The sequence below is a fragment of the Xyrauchen texanus genome, chromosome 49 (assembly GCF_025860055.1).
Source record: "Xyrauchen texanus isolate HMW12.3.18 chromosome 49, RBS_HiC_50CHRs, whole genome shotgun sequence".
Classification (NCBI taxonomy): domain Eukaryota; kingdom Metazoa; phylum Chordata; class Actinopteri; order Cypriniformes; family Catostomidae; genus Xyrauchen; species Xyrauchen texanus.
Genome location: NC_068324.1, coordinates 5283952 through 5305389, shown reverse-complemented (window position 1 = coordinate 5305389; position 21438 = coordinate 5283952). Strand labels below are relative to the sequence as shown.

At 38.3% G+C, this 21438-nt stretch overlaps 2 protein-coding genes across 2 annotated transcripts; both read left to right on the top strand.

Annotated features, from left to right (window-relative positions):
- Positions 1–1448: 1448 nt before the first annotated feature.
- nox5 (NADPH oxidase, EF-hand calcium binding domain 5) lies at positions 1449–13833 on the top strand. Its single transcript, XM_052123221.1, has 17 exons — positions 1449–1516; positions 2362–2497; positions 3048–3198; positions 3615–3825; positions 6857–7097; positions 7194–7347; positions 8068–8243; positions 8534–8716; positions 8805–8937; positions 9917–10059; positions 10413–10583; positions 10685–10729; positions 10835–10959; positions 11521–11605; positions 11690–11789; positions 11874–12040; positions 12261–13833. The coding sequence occupies exons 2-17, from the start codon at positions 2378–2380 to the stop codon at positions 12390–12392; spliced, it is 2337 nt and encodes a 778-aa protein (XP_051979181.1). The 5' UTR covers positions 1449–1516; positions 2362–2377; the 3' UTR covers positions 12393–13833.
- A 432-nt stretch (positions 13834–14265) lies between these two features.
- On the top strand, positions 14266–20368 carry LOC127640657 (D-glucuronyl C5-epimerase B-like). The gene is made up of 4 exons (XM_052123343.1): positions 14266–14385; positions 15938–16522; positions 18216–18455; positions 18709–20368. The coding sequence occupies exons 2-4, from the start codon at positions 15994–15996 to the stop codon at positions 19731–19733; spliced, it is 1794 nt and encodes a 597-aa protein (XP_051979303.1). The 5' UTR covers positions 14266–14385; positions 15938–15993; the 3' UTR covers positions 19734–20368.
- The last annotated feature ends 1070 nt before the right edge of the window (positions 20369–21438 follow it).

Below are 21438 nucleotides of genomic sequence, written 5' to 3'. Positions count from 1 at the left end.
AAGGTTGACACAGGCAATTTAAGACTAATAATAATTTGACGAATTATAATAACAAGGTAATGTGAAACTGGAGATGTTAAACAGAGTCAATCGTGTCATTGTATATTAGGAGCCTCCAAAAACAGCCTAGTCCTTCAAGAGCAAGGATCATTCAAGACTTATCAATTTGCAAACAGACAGCAAATAATCCAGTACTTTGAGAATAATGTTCCCCAAAGGCAAATTGGAAGGATTTTGGGCATTTCACACTCTACTGTGCACAATTTATTTAAAAGATTCAAGGAATCTAGTAAAATCTCGGTGCATGAAGGGCAAGACGAAAACCATTTCTGAATGTGCATGATCTCTGATCCCTCAGACATCACTGTCTTAAAAAACGGCATTCATCTGTAATGGATATCATGAACATGAGCTTGGGATAACTTTAGTAAACCTTTGTTTGTAAACAACATTCACCGCTGCATCCACAGATGCAAATTTAAGACTTTACTCTGCAAAGCAGAAGCCGTACATCAACACTGTCAAGAAGCGCTGCCGACTTCTCTGGGCTCGGCCTCATCATAAATGGAAAGTAGAATAGTGGAACCATGTTTTTGGGTCCGATGAGTCCATATTTCAAAATGTTTTTGAAAAACACAGCCGCCGTGTTCTCCAGGCCAAAGAGGAAAAGAACCATCCAAGCTGTCATTAGCGTCAGGCCCAAAAGCCAGTGTCTGTATGCAGTACCACTCACTACACAGTCTGCTTAGGGCACCAACTCCCTAGGGAGGCACCATCTTTTCCATCCAGAAAGTCCACAGGCCACCCTTACTTACACGTTATATGTTATTCAAGGACTCGAAAGCAGTCATGGAACACAGATGATCGCTCATATCATGCGAATATACTTTCATAGTCTTAGTTCATGGTCTTTGTTTTGTATTATTGTTTTGGTTTGTTTTATTAAACTGTGCTTGGGATCTTTTCATCTTCTGTCATATGAAAACCTCAGCTTATAAGTAATTAAGCTTATATAAGTTATTGTTAATGACAAATCGTGATCCTTATCACCCTGTTTTAGTTTATTTTGCAACGACATTATACCTTACATGAATTTGATTGGATCCGCTCCATCTCTCAGTTTCTAGTTTGCTTTACATGATAAACATCACGAAGCCTATAATTAGTGTTTAGCTGTGATTTTTTTTTCTTCTTGATCATAAGTGCAGTACAGTTCTATACTGAGGGCCGCTCAGCAGGCACACGGATGTCAGGGGCAGCTGCTGTGTGTATGAGATACTGAATGTCCATAACAATATGGCCCAGCCTCCCTCTTCCTCTCTATCTCTCTCTATCTCTCTCTAGCTCTCTTTATCCTGTCTCTCTCCCTCTCTCTTTCTTACTGAAATGTAATTAACTGGAGCTGTAATAGCAACAACTTGAGACTGCTATAAAATCTCTTCATTTTTGTCTGTGAGGACATTTTTGTGAGTAGCCGAAAGGGAATACGTGTAATTGAGAATAGTTACTTTCAAAGGTAATGTTTTTTTTGTTGTTGTAAATTGGAAACTGAGTGAATATTTTAGCTACACTCATGGTAAATTGATATTGTTACAATTCTGAAGATCCTTATATGCCTTTACCTGTGTACATATCACTTATTAGTCTAGTTTTTAATTAAACAGATTAAATACAGTAGGATCTAAAAGATTAATGTAAACATGTAAAATAGAAAGTTTTAGGATTTCGAATTATTTAAAGAAATAGTGCGGTATATAAAGTGAAACTGATACAAAATATTTAAGGTTCTGCACTATTTCTAGGTCACTAATGTAAGCAAATTTGTGACACTGACTGTTAATTCCTTTGTACAGGGTCAGAATTTCTTACTTTCATTATTGCACACAAATCATATAATCAAATCATACTAGATGCTAGAGATAATATAGATCATAATGTTTTGCACAAACTTGAGTGCATGCTGTCATTAAAAGTGGAACATGCACTAAAAACATTTTGTTATGTTAAATCATGTTATTTTTTTATTAAACTTTTTACTCTAATACAATCTAATATAAATTGAAAATATATATATATTTAATGAAATTACACTCAAAAAATGTTTACTCTATTTTTAAGATTTATGCATTTCAAATACCATTACATGGAAATGTGTAATATTAACAAACTTTTTATATATATATTGTGTTAAAGATTGTTCAATTCAATTTGATGGAATTTTGTTACAATTTGTGAATCTTAAAATTATGAAATTATTTCCTGCACAAAATTGTCCATTCAGCCTAGTTTTAGACTAAATAAAACTTAGAGAGAAGGATCAGACTAGATTTGTATGACATGTTTATGGAAATGCTGATACAGTGTGTGGAGCAGAGACATGAGTCTAGATGATGATACACGCTGGCTGGAATGGGTCACCAAGCAGTTCGAGAGCATTGCAGGAGACGACAAAGAAATCGACCTTGATGAGTTTAAAAAGGCATTGAAAGTAAAAGAGGTGAGAGCTGACTGAACAACATGCAAATAAAAAATATATACTTTGTTCTTGTTTTCTATAAAAAAAATTATACAAGTATCTTCAAAAACAAGGTATATTTACTTGAGAAGCAGAATTGTGCAAAATATCAATACTTGTCTTCAGGGAATACTTCTTGAATTTTTCTTTCCCCATTGAATTTTTTGTCTTTTTTAAAGCATAGTGCTCAAAAAAAATAATTAATAATAAATGTATGCTTAAAACAAGACAATTTGCCATTTGCGTGAGAAAAATACACATACAATCTGTGTTCTCTGAATATTTTTTCACATATTTACCATAAATGTATCTTGTTTTAATGATGTTTAGATATTTATACTGGAAAATGAGACATATATATATATTAAGAAATCTATATATATCCTATTTTATGCATAATAGCTAACTTAATTCATCATTTTAGCATGGCTTAAAAGTTAACCATAAACCATCTGACTTAAAGCAATGCAGTCTGTTCTGAAAAGTCTTAAAATGTACATCTTTATTAACCTTTTGTCTCCTATTGTTATAGTCATTTTTTGCAGAGAGGTTTTTCGCCCTGTTTGACTCTGACGGCAGCAGCTCCATCAGCCTGGATGAACTTCTCAAGGCTTTGGATCTTCTGATCCACGGCAGCGAGACCGACAAACTGCATTTCCTCTTTCAGGTTTACGATGTGGATGGTGAGGTGTTCAATACCATCATATTTACTCTTTCATTCCATAATTTATTGTATTCATTGAGTGTAAAAGCACATTTTAAGCACAGAGTAATTTTTTAATGTTTTCTGATGGTACTTAAATACTTAGATAAATGATATAAATGATATAAACATCTCTGATTCCCAAGCGTACTGATGTGTTAAATGCATAGAATGATTTACACAGGCAGAACGTGTTCCTAAAGCTATATCCTTTGGTGTTCCTGGTACAATAGCCCAACAGTACTGTGATTTATTGATTGAAATGTTCCTGGAACAATAAAGGCAGTTGATCTAGGAACAAGTCCTTGCTGTGAAAATGATGTCAAGCTGTGTTAAACCCATCCATTTATTAAACAATGAGTATTAAAAATGTATACTTGCAATGTTGGGCAATAGGCAGTGGTTCCATTGATCCAGATGAGTTGCGTACGGTTCTGAAGTCCTGCCTGCGTGAGAGCGCGATATCTCTCCCCGAAGAAAAGCTGGATGACTTGACCTTGGCGCTGTTTGAATCTGCCGATAAAGACAACAGTGGCTCCATCACATTTGAAGAGCTGAAGGCTGAGCTGGAGAACTTCCCTGAGGTTATGGAGAACCTTACCATCAGGTGGGATAAATACACTCATTACACACATTACAGAGCCTCTAACACTATTAGCTTCATAAACAAGTTGTAGAATGTTATGGTGGTGAATGGTTGTAGGTTCGAAACCCACAAGAAGGTGGGCTGTAAACTATCGTCATTTTGTCCTTGAGCATGGGACTTAAAAATAGGACACCCCAAAACGAACATTCTGTCATTATTAACTATTACTTATTGTCGTTCCAAACCTGTATGCTGTTTTGAAGAATCTTCACATAGCTTTTTCCCATACAAAGATAGTTCAAAGTGACCACAGCTTCAAAGCTCAGAGAAGGACAAAAAACACTGTATAAATGGCATAAATGTAGTCCATAAATGGTCCAAGCCAGCAGCATTTTGGCTTCAGCAATGTTGTCAAACCTGCCGTGATGCATCAATGCAAAATTTTGAATAGGAATAAGATTTCAGAGCTTCAGGAGAGGGAAATACACTCACCTAAAGGATTATTAGGAACACCTGTTCAATTTCTCATTAATGCAATTATCTAATCAACCAATCACATGGCAGTTGCTTCAATGCATTTAGGGGTGTGGTCCTGGTCAAGACAATCTCCTGAACTCCAAACTGAATGTCAGAATGGGAAAGAAAGGTGATTTAAGCAATTTTGAGCGTGGCATGGTTGTTGGTGCCAGACGGGCCGGTCTGAGTATTTCACAATCTGCTCAGTTACTGGGATTTTCACGCACAACCATTTCTAGGGTTTACAAAGAATGGTGTGAAAAGGGAAAAACATCCAGTATGCGGCAGTCCTGTGGGCGAAAATGCCTTGTTGATGCTAGAGGTCAGAGGAGAATGGGCCGACTGATTCAAGCTGATAGAAGAGCAACTTTGCCTGAAATAACCACTCGTTACAACCGAGGTATGCAGCAAAGCATTTGTGAAGCCACAACACGCACAACCTTGAGGCGGATGGGCTACAACAGCAGAAGACCCCACCGGGTACCACTCATCTCCACTACAAATAGGAAAAAGAGGCTACAATTTGCAAGAGCTCACCAAAATTGGACAGTTGAAGACTGGAAAAATTTTGCCTGGTCTGATGAGTCTCGATTTCTGTTGAGACATTCAGATGGTAGAGTCAGAATTTGGCGTAAACAGAATGAGAACATGGATCCATCATGCCTTGTTACCACTGTGCAGGCTGCTGGTGGTGGTGTAATGGTGTGGGGGATGTTTTCTTGGCACACTTTAGGCCCCTTAGTGCCAATTGGGCATCGTTTAAATGCCACAGCCTACCTGAATATTGTTTCTGACAATGTCCATCCCTTTATGGCCACCATGTACCCATCCTCTGATGGCTACTTCCAGCAGGATAATGCACCATGTCACAAAGCTCGAATCATTTCAAATTGGTTTCTTGAACATGAAAATGAGTTCACTGTACTAAAATGGCCCCCACAGTCACCAGATCTCAACCCAATAGAGCATTTTGGGATGTGGTGGAACGGGAGCTTCGTGCCCTGGATGTGCATCCCACAAATCTCCATCAACTGCAAGATGCTATCCTATCAATATGGGCCAACATTTCTAAAGAATGCTTTCAGCACCTTGTTGAATCAATGCCACGTAGAATTAAGGCAGTTCTGAAGGCGAAAGGGGGTCAAACACAGTATTTGTATGGTGTTCCTAATAATCCTTTAGGTGAGTGTATTTTCAGTGAATAACTATTTAATTTTTTTTCTCTTCATTCATTACTTTTGCTGTATGCTTTCACTAAGAGTAAAGAGTATTGAGTTGAGTTTTCTGGACTAACTTATGATACTTTATTGTGTGTGTGTGTGTGTGTGTGTGTGTGTGTGTGTGTGTGTGTGTGTGTGTGTGTGTGTGTGTGTGTGTGTGTGTGTGAGCGTGTATTTATCACTTTGTGGGGACCAAATGTCCCCATAAGGATAGTAAAACCCGAAATTTTTTACCTTGTGGGGACATTTTGTCGGTCCCCATGAGGAAAACAGCTTATAAATCATACTAAATTATGTTTTTTGAAAATGTAAAAATGCAGAAAGTTTTCTGTGAGGGTTAGGTTTAGGGGTAGGGTTAGGTTTAGGGGATAGAATATAAAGTTTGTACAGTATAAAAACCATTATGTCTATGGAAAGTCCCCATAAAACATGGAAACACAACATGTGTGTGTGTGTGTGTGTGTGTGTGTGTATGTGTGTGTGTGTGTGTGTGTGTGTGTGTGTGTGTGTGTGTGTGTGTGTGTGTGTGTGTGTGTGTGTGTGTGTATCTTTTGCACTCAGAATGTTTTATAGTCTCACCCCTTCAATTATGCGTGTGTTTGTTCAGCATTGTGGCTGATATATAGATTGTATTCAACACATTAAAAGAAAAAATCTCTGTGTATGAGTCTTTCCCATTAATTTCCTATGGTTGGTCCATTTTGACTGCTAACAACCTAGGTGTCGCATTTTTTTTTTTTTTTTTTTGTTTTTTCAGATTGCATATAAAGTAACCAAGTTTTGAACCACTCAGATTGCCGAAATTATTTTTATAAAAAAAAATGAAAAAAAAATGTTTAATCGGTCAAAAATGACCGAACAGCCTAGTAGGGTTAAACATGTGTTCATAAGTAAAGTACAAAAAGTGCAATTTTCTAATTAAATGTTAATTTAGATTTTATTAAGTTCATATAAGTACCATGTACATCAGATTTGTAAGTAAAATTCACTGCATTAACAACAATTTTTAAGTGAATTTTACTCACATAATCAATATTATGACATGAAGTTAAGTAGATTTTCCTTAATTTTGTGCCATTAAAATGTACTTAGAAAAAGTGTGCAAAACTTTAGAAAGAATAAATTAAGTAAATGTTCCTAGTATTTTATTTTTTTTTCCAGTGTGGGTTTGGAACAACATGAGGGTGAGTAATCATTGACAGATTTTTCATACAGCTTTAACTGAAGTTGCTCCAGGCGGAGTCAATTTGGATAAAACTGTTGGCAGAATTAGAATTTAAAGACTTTCATTAATTGAGTTACTATGTCTTCTCCAGTGCCGCTAACTGGCTAAAACCTCCCGATTTGGAGCAGAAGAAAGGAAGGAAGACTCCTCGCTACCTGACACGTGCGTACTGGCACAACAACAGCCGCAAGCTGCTTTTCCTCTGTATGTACACCCTCCTTAACCTGCTTCTCTTCATCATCGCAATGCTGAAGAACTCACACGGAGGGCCCTGGTTCATGGTGGCTAAGGGCTGCGGCCAGTGTCTCAACCTCAACTGCACTTTTGTTATGGTAGGTTTAGATCCTTGGGAGGTGACATCACATTTCAAAGACAGTTTCCTAAGATTAGTGACAGTGGGGACTCTTTTGTCTTGGCTGAAACTGCAGGTGCTGATGTTGAGACGTTGTCTGACGTGGCTGCGTGCGACCTGGGTGGTGAGGGTCTTACCATTAGACCAGACCATTCTGCTACATCAGATAGTGGGCTATGCTATCTTGATCTTCTCCGTTGTGCACACTGGAGCTCATGTTATGAACTTTGGTAATGTAATGACAATTTTGTTTTATTTTATTTAAATGTAAAAGTTGAAATGGAATATTTAAATGTTAGGTCCGATATTGCAAGTATACAAAGTAAAAGTATAGTTTATCTAAAAAAAAATAATTCTGTCATTATTTACTAACCCTCATGTAGGATGTGCTGTTACTCAAAAAGTAGACATTTATAAAGAATATTAACGCAGCTCTTGCCATACAGCATCAGATCATAGTGACCACATCTGCTAAGCTCCAAAAAGGACAAAAAACATTAAAAGGGCACCATTAAAGTAGTCCATATGACTCACGTGCTCTATTCCAAGTCTTCTGAAGACATACGATAGCTTTGTGTGAGGAACAAAAGCATCATTTTCTAATCTGGATGTGGAAGCATGCTAGACAAGAGATTATCAATATTATCACTGAATAACAACTTAAATTTGATCTTTTTCCTCATACAAAACTACTGGATCACTTCAAAACACGAATATAGTGCATAAGTTGGACAATAGTTACTACTTTTATGCTGTTTTCCTTTTTGGAGCTTGACAGCCATGGTCAATATGAATCCTTATGGGTTTGGAACAACATGAGGGTGAGTAAATAATGCCAGAAATGTCATTTGTTAACCATTTATTTTTAAAATGTAACATAAAAAGGCAATGCTTTCATGACAAATATCCCAAAATATGTATGATGTTATACATGCTCTCTTTGTTGTTAGTCTGTATGTCTCAGAATGATGGAGCGTACCAGCTGTGGGAGTATCTGTTCACCATTCGTCCTGGTATTGGTTGGGTGAATGGCACTGCCTCCATTACTGGTGTGGTTTTGGAGGTTCTCATTTGCATAATGGTGGTGTGTTCCAGCACGTTTGTCAGACGCAGTGGTCATTTTGAGGTGATGGGCAATGTCTAATAAGACTCATGACTTGCTGATTGAATTTATGACACAATCACCACATACTAGTTTTTGTGAATAGTTGCTGAATTGGGAAATATGCAGTTCTTTGCTGTTATCTGAAAAGACCATTATTATAAGGCAGTTAAATCTTTGTAGAGAACTGTACAACGTAATTGCAAATTATTCCTACAAAGACCCTATTCTCATATGCTTAAATAAACTTACTCTAAATTTTCAATATTTTTGTCTCAATTGAAGGTTTAAAATTCTGGTTTGTGTTTGTGTAGGTGTTCTACTGGTCTCATCTTTCCTATATCTGGGTTTGGGCCCTGTTGGTTGTACATTGTTCCAACTTTTGGAAGTGGTTTGTTGTACCAGGCATCGTATTCCTCATTGAAAAGCTGGTCGGAATTGCAGTTTCTCGCATGGGTGGACTGTACATTGTTGAAGTCAACTTACTGCCCTCAAAGGTACCAACTGCCTCATATCCAGCAAATACAACCCTCTGTGTATATACTCTGTGCCTAACCACTATTGCTATTTAATTGTTCTTTGAAGGTAACACATTTGGTAATCAAGAGGCCTCCTTTCTTTCACTTTAAACCTGGAGATTATGTGTTTATAAACATCCCTGTCATCGCCAAATACGAATGGCATCCGTTTACCATCAGCAGTGCCCCTGAGCAGCAAGGTAAAACACATAGAAACAATTATTGTGTTGGTCTTCCACTATACAAATATGTTTCATTGATTTGTTGTTATTTAACGTATTAATTCCAGTGTAATCCTTACAAAAGTACTTATTAAGTAGTGGACTAGCCTGTGGGTCAATATTTACCTAACGTAAATGTTTCATTGTCAGCTAGAGCCAAAATAAGATAAGATCAAATAAAATAAAATAATAATGTGTTGATGGGAGAACAAGAATGAGAGACAATCGCTCACCAGGAGATGTTCTGGGACCGCTGCCTCATCAACAGGAGATGTTCCGGGATTGATGGGGTGAAACATCCGTGATAGGTGCAGGGGCAGAGCTAGGAGTTTTCACAGGGGTGGCCGGGCAGGGGCCAGCGATCAGTCTGTGGTGGCACAGAATTGTTCGGGCAGTACATGTTAAGTCTTGAATGGCCATTGCGAGTGGGGTGGCCAATTAGGCTTCAGTCCCCTAGCTCCGCCACTGGACAGGTGGCTCCCAGTTGTTGACCCCTTAGCTGGTAAACTGAAGGCACCGGTGGAGGTGCGGCAGGCAGTAATGCCCAGCAGGTTTAGACATTTAGACCTATCTGAGAAACAAACCAAAAAACAACAACAACAAATAAAACTACTTATGGCTTTTTATGACTGTACGAAGTGATTGAAGATCAATTTAGTTATCTGGGGTTCAGTACCTAACCAAAATCCAAACAAACCTAAACAAAACATTATGCATTGTAAGATTACTTACTTTTATCAGTCGACTAGTTTTCCAGAAAAGCTGTCTAGCCTGTGGGTCAATGTTTACCTTATGTAAATAACAAAATATGCCGTGCAGCATCTGCAGTCTTTGCTGTAGTGCAGAACTAATAGACTGCTTGGTGCAACTCAACCCTAAAACAATAGTTTGTGGCTATTTATGACTGTATAAAGTGATTAAATGTCCCCAACTGGTTCTTATTTTCTCTTATAAATAGATATGCTGTGGCTACATGTTCGTTCTATGGGTCAGTGGACAAACCGAATGTACGAGTATTTTAGAGAGCCGGAGAGTCAAGCAATGAGCAACAAGAGGCTCACCACCAGCCTGAGGAACAGACAACACCAGAGGAGAGCGCAGGTCTATGCTTTTCCTCATCGCCCGAACTCTGAGGGCCGGAATTTAAACACACAATAATAATAATAATTCATTATTGTCATGTTTTAGCAATGCCATTGTCTATGGACGTTTGTTCTTTATTCTCAATTAATGATGTTACAAGACTCATTGATTTTCTTGCATTGTCTATAACGGCTTCTCTCCAGCAAATTTTGAAACAAATATTGCGATTTATTTTACGGGAAGACAAGTTAAAGTGAGTTCCCCAAAATTCTCATGTTGTTCCAAACCTGTATGACTTACTTTCTTGCAGAATTTCTATTTTGGGGTAAACTATCCCTTTAATACACATGTACACTTCTTTTCCCTTGTAGGAAGAGATTTTCAAACCCACAGGCTGCAATGAAACAGTGGCGTCTAATAAAGACTGTGCTGTTGAGCTGACCCTGTACCGGACGAGCGGAACATTCACAAGTTATCAAAATCCTGTTGGAGACCCAGTGGCCCATGAAGAACTAGGAGATGCCAGCCCAGTCACCAGAGAGGTGATTTTTGTCTGTTTGCTGAACAAAACAGAGGTGTACTTACCTTATAGGGTCCATCCAGTAACTGCAGTTGTGGCAACTTATCCTCTGTTGTTTTTCAGCTCTCAGCAAAATTAAGTGAAAATCACAGATATTGTAACATTAAGGCAAGTATTGTTTTCCAACTTAAATGGTGGTGGATCGGTGAAAAATTGACCATTTCCATTTCTGCGTATTCATTCTAAGAAGATGTCACTTTCTTTTTTGGTCAGTGCTATGTGGACGGACCTTTTGGCACTCCCACCCGACAGATCTTTGCGTCTGAGCATGCAGTGCTCATTGGAGCTGGAATCGGAATCACTCCCTTTGCATCCATTTTGCAGAGTATCATGTGCCGGTAAGACTTATCAAATCACATAATTTTTTTTTAAAGACACTATTCATTTCTTTCTGTTCAACAGTTAAAAATTAGTGCACATTGGGGGCCTGGGTAGCGCAGCGAGTATGACGCTGACTACCACCCCTGGAGTTGCAAGTTCGAATCCAGGGTGTTGCTGAGTGACTCCCGCCAGGTCTCCCAAGCAAACAAATTGGCCCGGTTGCTAGGGAGGGTAGAGTCACATGTGGTAACCTCCTCGTGGTCGCAGTTAGTGGTTCTCTCTCTCTCAATGAGGCGCGTGGTAAGTTATGCGTGGATCGCGGAGAGTAGCATGAGCCTCCACTTGCTGTGAGTGTCCGCGGTGTCATGCACGACGAGCCACGTGATAAGATGCGCGTATTGGTGGTCTCAGAAGTGGACGCAACTGAGACTTGTCCTCTATCACCCGGATTGAGGTGAATAAACGTGCCACCACGAGGACTTATTAAGTAGTGGGAATTGGGCATTCCAAATGGGGAGAAAAGTGGATATACATTTTTTTTTTAAATAGTCCACATTTAACCCACCATTTGTTGCCAGTTACCGCATGAGAAAGCAAAACTGCCCCAACTGCAACTACTCCTGGTGCGAGACCATTAAAGACAACGAAATGAAGCTGAGGAAGGTGAGGATGGTATTTCGGCAAATTTACATTGAAAAAGTTTGATTTAAAATATTTTTTTTAATATTTGTTCTCCAATTTGTGCAGGTGGACTTCATTTGGATCAACCGAGATCAGAAATCCTTTGAGTGGTTTGTGAGTCTTCTGACCAAACTGGAGATGGACCAAGCGGATGAAGAACCAGAGGGTAAAAGAGAATGAAAGAAAGAGAGGGATGGGGCACAATCAGCACTACCGTTTTCCAATCCTGCATGTTTTTTGCTGTTTTTAGGACGATTTTTGGAGATGCACATGTACATGACATCAGCCCTCAGTAAGAATGACATGAAGGCGATTGGTTTGCAGATGGCTCTGGACCTGCTGGCCAAGAAAGAAAAGAGAGACTCAATTACAGGGCTTCGTACACGTACCCAGCCTGGCAGACCCGACTGGGCAAAGGTATGAAATGCTTCTATTCTATTTTGTTCTGTTTAATTCTACTCTGTCATGTTCTGTTCTATTCTATTATATTCTGTTTTCTTCTCTTCTGTTCTATTCTGTCCCTTTCTATTCTATTCTATTCTATTGTATTATTTGTTCTATTATTTTATTTTCTATTCTGTTCTATTCTGTTGTGTTCTGAGCATATATGTTTTATTTAAAATTGAATTCTTTACAGGTGTTTCAGAAGGTGTCAGAGGAAAAGAAAGGAAAGGTTCATGTTTTTTACTGCGGTTCTCCTGCTCTGGCCAAAGCCATCAAGGCCCAGTGTGAACATTTTGGCTTCAACTTCTACAAAGAACATTTTTGAAGAATTAAAAACGTCTGAACTCAGATCTTGCTTCAGATTCAGATCTAGCACTCTTTTGATGTTAAACATGTATAATGTTGCTTTTTCAGTTCATCTAGGCTCATTATTCTTCTGTGTCAGAAGCCAGAACAAAATTCATTTCAACGCTTCTATTGAATACATACTGTATGTATGTTTGTTTATTAATTGTCTTACAATGTTGATTTTGGTTATTATGCATCACGTAAAGCTTTTGTTTTTGTCAGTTAATAATGTAAAAATAGATGTGAGTGAGTGTTAACTTCAATAAGAGTGGTGCCAAGTTTTCCTGTAAATCATATTACTAATGACTATAATATTAACATTGAATGAACTTATAAGAGACATCAGATAATATAAATATAAGAGACATCAGATACCCATATGTAAAAGAACAAACAATGGAAAACAATTTGTTAACAAAACATGTATAGAATTTAATATCGGAAATCTGAATATTCAACAAAACCTTGATGACATAAACAAGAGTTTACAACACCAATGCATTAATAGATTTAACATTACAAAGCATTATTAGGCATAATAATGATTAACATCGCAAAAAACACACACACAAACACACACACATAAAATACAGTAGATAGAAAATTATTATTGACTTCAAATCGCATGCTAGTTCTATGTGCATCCTTGTGTATGTGTAAGTGTTGTCCCTCTGGTTCTGGTGAAACAGAACACAGAATATTATGTTTTTCTGTCTGTAATAATGTATGTACAGTACTGTGCAAAAGTTATAGGCACTTGGATGTCCTCAAAAATAATGCATTTATCAATTAACATCATACAAGTCCAATAAACATATAAAAAGCTAAATCAATATTTGGTGTGACCACCTTTGCCTTTAAAACAGCACCAATTCTCTTAGGTACACCTGGACACAGTTTTTCTTGGTTGTTGGCAGATAGGATGTTCCAAGCTTCTTGGAGAATTCACCACAGTTCTTCTATCTATTTAGGCTGTTTCAATTGCTTCTGTCTATTTATGTAATTTCAGACTGACTCAGTATTCAGTTGGGGGCTCTGTGGGCTCTCCATGACATCTGTTGCAGGGCTCCCTGTTCTTCTATAGGGCTATTCTATTCTATTTGCAAAATAAATGTTTGGAAGTCTAAAATGTATATTTTTAGATTCCCAAACATCTTAAGACAAATGTTTTTGTGAAGCATCTTTTGTACCAAAGACAGTTGTTTTGCACAGTAATGTACATTAAATATATTATATCTAAATGTAAGATTTCTAAATTTACAATGTTTGATATCTTGGTAAAAGGTAGGTAGGTACTCTTAGTTCAAAAATATAACAAGAAAGTTGTGTACCATACCTGTTGCATTTAGTTTCCTTTTCTGTTGTAAACTGTTACATTTTGTGGAACTTTTAATTAACATTTAAATAAACCGTTTTAAACCCTGAAATTCAACCCCATATTCTCCTGGTAAATAGTGACATCTTGCGATTATGTTCAACAACGCAACACAAGAAGATCACCACAATATATTATTGATAGTGACACTGTTTCTCACACAAACGTTCATGGAGCTTCTGATTTCTCCTTTATAACAAGAATATTTAATATCAATAAATAAATAAAAAAACATCGATAATACTTATAATAAAATAAAAAAATACATTATTTTGTAATAATAATAATATTAATAATCCTAAAAACAAAGCAAAAAACACACACAAAAAAAAAAAGAAATAGAATGCCTTCTTATTAAACGCATGTGGGCTTGTTTATCAGTCTCAATAATCACCTTATGACACACCTCTTCGATAGCTGATTGGCTGCCGCGCAGGTCTGCCGCCTCTCATTGGCCAGTGCTGCATCAGTGCAGCGGTGACATGTATAACGTTGCAGGTTTGGAGCGAGAAGAATCTGTCCGCATATTCATTTCTTTGTTCTCGTCTATATTTTGCGTTCATACACTGCCGCACGGACAGTGCGCTTATTTCAGGTGGGTGTAGTCTTGCCTTCATTTCGATTTATAGCACTGTATGTCGCTCAACGCCCTCCCTCGCATTCAAAATCACATGAGAAATCTCATCTTTAGTGATGCGATTAGATTTTTATATTCATTCGCTGGTTTATTTGGGGAAATGCTGAACAGATTGGTGTCTCATCCATAACGTGGAAATCTAAGTCGCATCAAGAAAATATGCATATTATAATGTAATTTAACGTATAGTTAGACATTAAAATGACATGTATCATGAGTGTCAGCCTTTCCTAACAGACTGAAATATATTTACATATATACTCATGTGTTGTGTACCTGCTATGTAGTGATTTGTTGATACTGGAATTTGATGTCACATTTTGTAGTTAGTCTATGGTTATGGCAAAATGGTGGACCCAGTGTCAGGCATTAACTTTATTATTAAAGGGATAGTTCACCCAAAAATGACAATTATCTCATAATTATCTCAGGCCATCACAGATGTGTATGACTTTTTTCTTCTTCTGCAGAACCAGATTTATTTATTTTTTTAAATGAATATCAAAGTGAATTATGGCCAGAACTTTGAAGCTCCAAAAAGCATATAAAGGCAGCATAAAAGTTTTTTTGCAATTTGTATTCTTTGTGCATATCGCCACCCACTGGTCGGGCTTGTCAAAGGTGAAGATTTATAGTAGAAAATTTGTTTTTTATCTTTTTCTCACCCACACCTATCATATTGTTTCAGAAGACATAGATTAAACCTCTGGAGTCTTACAGATTACTTATATACTGCCTATAAATGCTTTTTGGAGATTCAAAGTTTTGGTCACCATTCACTTGCATTGTAAGAACCTACAGAGTTGAGGTATTCTTCTAAATATATTTTTTTGTATATTCTGCAGAAGATAGAAGGTCATGTACATTTGGGATGGCATGAGGGTGAGTAAATGATGAGAGAATTTTCATTTTTGGGTGAACTATTCCTTTATGTCCCAATATTTGCACTCTGAAATTGATTTTGCATGGGGCATTTTCCATTTTTAAAGGCATTTTTGTTTTCTAACCTTATAAAAACAATCAGCATGCCATCCATTTTTATCAAATACTTGAATTAAATCAATAAATTGAAATGTATTCTCAGTCAAAACAATTATAGCTGTTTATTATAAAATCAAATCAACATCAAATACTGAAGTCTAGCTGTGAATACAATACTATACAACACTCTCCCTATGTTAAATTATACAGCTCTATACTGTCTACTGTCACAGGAGATTTTGAAGTTATACATTTTAATGAAAAAACATCATATTTGCTATGCAAAAACACTTGCAGCTTTCTGACAGTCACTACAGTGTCTGCAATAAACCAATCCTTAACCCATAACTATATATATTAGAATGAAATATAATTAAATATATCAGATATTAAATAAAAGATTAGAAAATAAATGTAAGATGGGGCATTTTTTGTTGGGCAGAATGCAGTGTCATCAGTCGCCATTTAGTTTAATTGTATGGGTTTTATTTTTGGGTAAACTATACCTAACATATTCTTCCATCTGCAGATGTTGAACCCTAATCACTTTCACCGGATCATAAGCGGTTCCTGAGATGTTATTGTATGTGTTCCACTGCCACTGGCAATGGCTGTGATGTGACAATGCGCTGTTTGTTTGCACGAGTCAATCACAAGACTTTGATTTTCATCTGCGCTGCGTTTGCTCTCATCACCATACTCCTCTGGAACAAGTGCTCTAGCGACAAAGACCTGCCCACTCAGATCAGACCTCAACTTGAGTCTGTGCCCACCCCAGAGAAGGAAGAGGAGAATGGACAGGGCCCAGAGGGCCCGCCGGGGTCCAGAGAGGTCACCTATGAGCAGATTGACTGCCTTATCAATGAGGATGTCATCATAAAAGGGCGGAGAGAAGGGGGCGAGGTGTACCTGCCCTTCAGCTGGGTGGAGAGGTACTTCGACGTGTATGGGCGGCTGGTGCAGTATGAGGGGGTGGAACACTTTGAGTTTTCCCACAGTTACTCACGGGTGTACGCACAGAGGGAGCCCTATCACCCTGATGGGGTCTTCATGTCCTTTGAGGGCTATAATGTGGAAGTTCGGGATAGGGTGAAATGTATCAGCGGTGTGGAAGGTATATTAAGTTTCAAGTTTTCCTTGTTTTTATGAGATGAAAGAGTTCAATGGACTATGAAAACATACTGTGAAAACATTCAGTCTACAAAGAGCATTTATTTGAACTAAACCCTAGAAGAACTTATGAGTAAAATAAGAGAAAGTTTGTCAAAATGTGGAATATTGCCCCCTTTTTATATGTAAATGGGATCATTCTTAAAGGTACAGCTGTAAAAACAGATTGTTTAATCGTAAGGGCCTGAGAAAGGGTGGAAAATGGTCATGAATAGCAAAATATGTGTTTTTAGTGCAAAAACTCTACTAACTTTATTAGGGCTGTCAAATGATAAAACAAATTTTAATCACAATTAATCACATATCTAAATATTTGCTGAGAAAGGCCCTACAATAACAATAACATCAATATTTAATTATAAAATAATTAGAAATAGTTATATGTAAATAATTAGAAATATATAGCTTACATTATTATTGCATATTACTTGCATTTAATTAAGTAAAGCAAGTAAAGCATTGATAAGACAATACAAATGTGGCTTTAGAAGGCAATATATAGTTTATTTCCATATTATTGAAAATAAGCCAGTCATTCGTCTATGATTGAATTGAATTCGTAAATCTGTCTGAGATAGATTTATTATAAGGGCTTTTCTAAGGACGCGTCAAAGTACATATTTGGGGAACATTTTTGGAGCATCTTTTTTTGCTTGTGTTGCATCATAAACACAAAGTTTTTAGGTCCCTGAATCAAGTTTAACGTAGTTTTTAACTAAAGGCAGTCACACACTAGAAGAGAGGCGCCACGTCGCGGCTAGGACACGGCACAGGTATCAAACACAGGGCACATCCATAAAGTTTGCGTGGCAGAGAGTACACGCAAAAGTTATCAAGATTTTTCCCCTTCTTAAAGAATGAAGAAGGCTAGAGTAAATAATATATGTCCATTGATAATGATTTGGCGTGGCAGAAATTTAAGCAGCCTCCGGAGTTGTAGGTGGGCGCCGCCGACAGACGCCATTTTGCTGTGTGCATACGTTCATAGAAAACAATTGTTTCTAATTTTAGAATGCGCCAGACGCGTCCGGTGTGCAAACCCCTTTAGTAAAACACGTCTCAAGATCCCTGCATTTGGAATTGCACTCCGTTCAGCTGAGTTTGAAGGCAAGAATGCATCCGCCCTCATTTTACGTTTTTGTTAGTGTCAAGCAACAGTGTTGTTTGTCGTGATGGTTGAAAGGTGCCACACATTGTTCCTGGCAGGCTACTCAGACTTGCAGGCTCCATATGGTTAGGATAAGGGTGGGGGCGGGTTTAGGGCATCTGCTGCCTGACAGGAACAAACTGAGGTACCTTTGTTCAATGGGGTTGGTTGGTCTGTACAGTTTGCATTTCCTAGACAGCTGGAGTTTCGCTTAGTACCCCCTGCTGAAAACAGGTGGTACTTCAAGCTTGAATTGCTCCCATGGTAGGAATATTCCTTATTATGGTCTGGGGGAATTAATCATTATGTTTTTTTTTTTATACAGTATAATTAATCAAACTGAATTAACACATTAAATCAACAGCCCTAATAAAAACATATGAAGTGGCCTCTTTAATGGTTCCATAATGAGTCAGTGCATTTCTGTAATTGATTGCAGCTCAGTATCATTCATTACCTGTAAACGTTTGTTTTTTTGCTTCTTTTAAAGGTGTACCAATCTCCACACAGTGGGGTCCTCAAGGGTATTTTTACCCCATTCAAATCGCTCAATATGGACTGAGCCATTACAGCAAGAACCTAACAGAGAAACCACCTGACCTAAAGGTCTATGGCATGTCAGAGGAGCGAGAGGGTGGCTCGAGTCAGTGGGTCATCCCTAAGGGGTGCTCTCTTTCCAAGCTTCAGGATCAAAGTCGCTCTGGGTTTGTGCACCACTTTGTCACAGTGGGTAAGAAATCAGCATAATCATCTGTGCCCCATGTAGTCTAGTCTTTTTTTATCACTCTTATAAATGCAAATCTCTCTCAAGAGAACCAAATTGTGGAATTCCAACCATATCATATTGCAATTTCATATGACAGAATTAATATGGGTTACAAATGCCATTTCATGTTGACTTAAAGAGACACAACCTAGGTTCTTTGGCTCTCATTGGTCCTTTACTTCAATATAATATGATTATTTAATGTAATTTTTCCTAGAGAACTCAGAAGGTGTGTCTCTGCTCCTGGATAACCCAAAAGATTTCGTCCTGACCTTTGACGTGAAGTTCCTCTCCAACGGCAGTGTCTCTGTTGTTTTGGAGACAACAGAAAAGGGAGCCCCTTATACCATCCATTACATAACAAGCCCACTCCTCCTCTCGTTCAAAGACAGAGAGGTCTTCTATGGCATCGGACCCTGCGCATCTTGGATTACATTGAGTCGGGATTTAGTGACAGACCTGCGTAAAGGAGTTGGCCTGTCTAACACCAAAGTGGTCAAGGCGACCAAGATCATGCCTCGGCGCGTGGTTCACCTGGTTCTTAAAGGTTCTGGCTTCATCAGCAATATCACTGTGTCTTCCACCGCACATATGGCCGCCTTCTTTTCTGCAAGTGATTGGCTTCTTCATAACCAGGATGAGCATGGAGGTTGGCCAATCAAGGTGAATCGCAAGCTCGGAGAGGGCTTCAAGAGCTTGGAGCCTGGATGGTACTCTGCAATGGCCCAGGGCCAGGCCATGTCGACTTTAGTGAGGGCGTACCTGGTCACGCACAACCCCGTTTACCTCAGCGCCGCTCTACGTGCAACATCCCCCTTCAAGAGGTCTTCGGAACAAGGTGGTGTCAAGGCGACATTCATGAACAGGTTCGACTGGTATGAGGAATACCCCACAATGCCTAGTTCGTTTGTTCTCAATGGCTTTATCTACTCTCTGATTGGACTGTACGATGTGGCGGAGACAGCAGGCAACAAGCTTGGACGAGAACCAGGCATACTCTTCAGTCAAGGACTGGAGTCACTAAAGGCTATGTTGCCATTGTTCGACACGGGCTCTGGGACAGTTTATGACCTCAGGCACTTTACGTTGGGCGTAGCACCAAATTTAGCACGCTGGGACTACCACACCACTCATATTAACCAGTTACAGCTGCTTGCTTCGATTGACAGTGCCCCCATTTTCAGGGAGTATGTAAAACGTTGGAAGACGTACCTGAAAGGAGGCCGTGCCAAGCACAACTAAATCTATTAAAAACTGATTGTCATAATTTCCTTAATCAGATCTTATCACATCTTTGGCTGTTGTTTGAGAATCAAATGAACCAGAGCTTTGGACAAACAATTTTACTATTCACAGAAAAAGTTGCATATTGTATCCTACTTGGATCCCTATATTGTATCCCCATTTAGGTGTCATTCTGAAGAGTTGTTGTACAGATTTTGAGAATGTGAAGTCATGTAATATAATTTATTTTCAAAGTGTTATGGTATATTAGAATATAATATAATAGAATGTAAGAAGCAATGCATAGTTATTTACATACTTGAAAGCAAGCACACCAGTTTTGCCCTGAAATAATATCTGATTGAAAATCTTTAAGAGATGTGTGAAGTAAAATTAGTAAATGTTAGAGGCCAAACAAATAATTGTGCATTTAGATATCATGCATTTATTATCATTAATGTATGGCTTTGCGATAGTTTAACAAAGCATAACATCTGTTGTAATTATTGCATAATAGTAATTAACTGAGTATAATCAGTTAGAAATTGTTTAGAGTTTATGTGGTCTTTGGGCTCTTTAGATTTTAGTTTGTGAAGCTCAATCCAATCAGATGACTCTCAACAAAGTTGCACAGTTGTTGTTGTTTTTTTCAGGATGCGATTAAAAATTTAAAATAAATGTTTAACATATTTTAAAACAGGTAATGTTTCCTTTGTCTATTTATTGCTACTTAAAAATGAACTGAAAAATACTTCTGATGTGTGATTTAGTCAAGGCATGTCTAAGATTAGGTGAGATACACAAAAATATGTTTTTAGACATGGTACATGGCATATGAAATCAAAGTACCATGGCAGGTCTGAGTCAAATTTCAAAAAACAAAAACGAGTAATTGCACTTCTAGCCAAGTTAAAAATCCATCCATCTTCTATAGCCACATGTCCTACCTAGTGTCGCGGGTAGTGCTGGAACCTATCCAGGTGGGCGGAAGACAGCAAAACACCTTGAACAGGTGGCCAGTCCATCACATGGCTAAAACACACAGACATACACATACACATTCACACTCTCACCAACGGACAGTTTAGAGTTTCCAATTAATCTAATATGCATGTTTTTGGACAGTGGGGGAAACCGGAGCACCCGGAGGAATCCCACGCAAACACAGGGAGAACATGCAAACTCCACACAGAAATGCCCTGGGTGAGCTGGTGTTGTGTCGAAGTCTGTTCCCCTTATGTTTCCCTGGTTAGTGTTCCCCTTAATGCCATTAAAAATAGGGGGAGTCTGTTCCCCCTATGTTTAATTTGTAACGCCGCTGTCTAAGTCTGTTTCCCCTTAGGTTAGTGCTGAAGTTTGTTACCCCCTCATGTTTAATGGCAGTACGGGGAACAATAACAAGGGAAACATAGGGGGTTGTGTCGAAGTCTGTTTCCCCTTTGTCAAAGCCTGTTCCCCCTATGTTTCCCCTTTGTCAAACTCTGTTCCCCCTATGTTTCCCCTTTGTCGAACCCTGTTCTCCCTATGTTGTCCCATTTGTTGAAGTCTGTTCCCCCTATGTTTCCCCTTTGTCAAACTCTGTTCCCCCTTTGTCGAACTCTGTTCCCCCTATGTTATCCCATTTGTTGAAGTTTGTCCGCCCTATGTTTCCCCTTAATCGCAGTCTGTTTCCCCTTTGTCGAAGTCTGTTTCCCCTTTGTTGAGGTCTGTTCCCCCTATTTTT

Excerpts from the sequence above, each read along its gene's own strand:
- nox5 (XM_052123221.1), top strand. The coding sequence starts at position 2,378 with ATGAGTCTAGATGATGATACACGCTGGCTGGAATGGGTCACCAAGCAG. Across the intron at positions 2,498-3,047 it reads AGGCATTGAAAGTAAAAGAG|TCATTTTTTGCAGAGAGGTT; the intron begins GTGAGAGCTGAC and ends CTATTGTTATAG. Across the intron at positions 3,826-6,856 it reads ATGGAGAACCTTACCATCAG|TGCCGCTAACTGGCTAAAAC; the intron begins GTGGGATAAATA and ends TGTCTTCTCCAG.
- LOC127640657 (XM_052123343.1), top strand. The coding sequence starts at position 15,994 with ATGTGTTCCACTGCCACTGGCAATGGCTGTGATGTGACAATGCGCTGT. Across the intron at positions 16,523-18,215 it reads ATGTATCAGCGGTGTGGAAG|GTGTACCAATCTCCACACAG; the intron begins GTATATTAAGTT and ends CTTCTTTTAAAG. Across the intron at positions 18,456-18,708 it reads GCACCACTTTGTCACAGTGG|AGAACTCAGAAGGTGTGTCT; the intron begins GTAAGAAATCAG and ends AATTTTTCCTAG.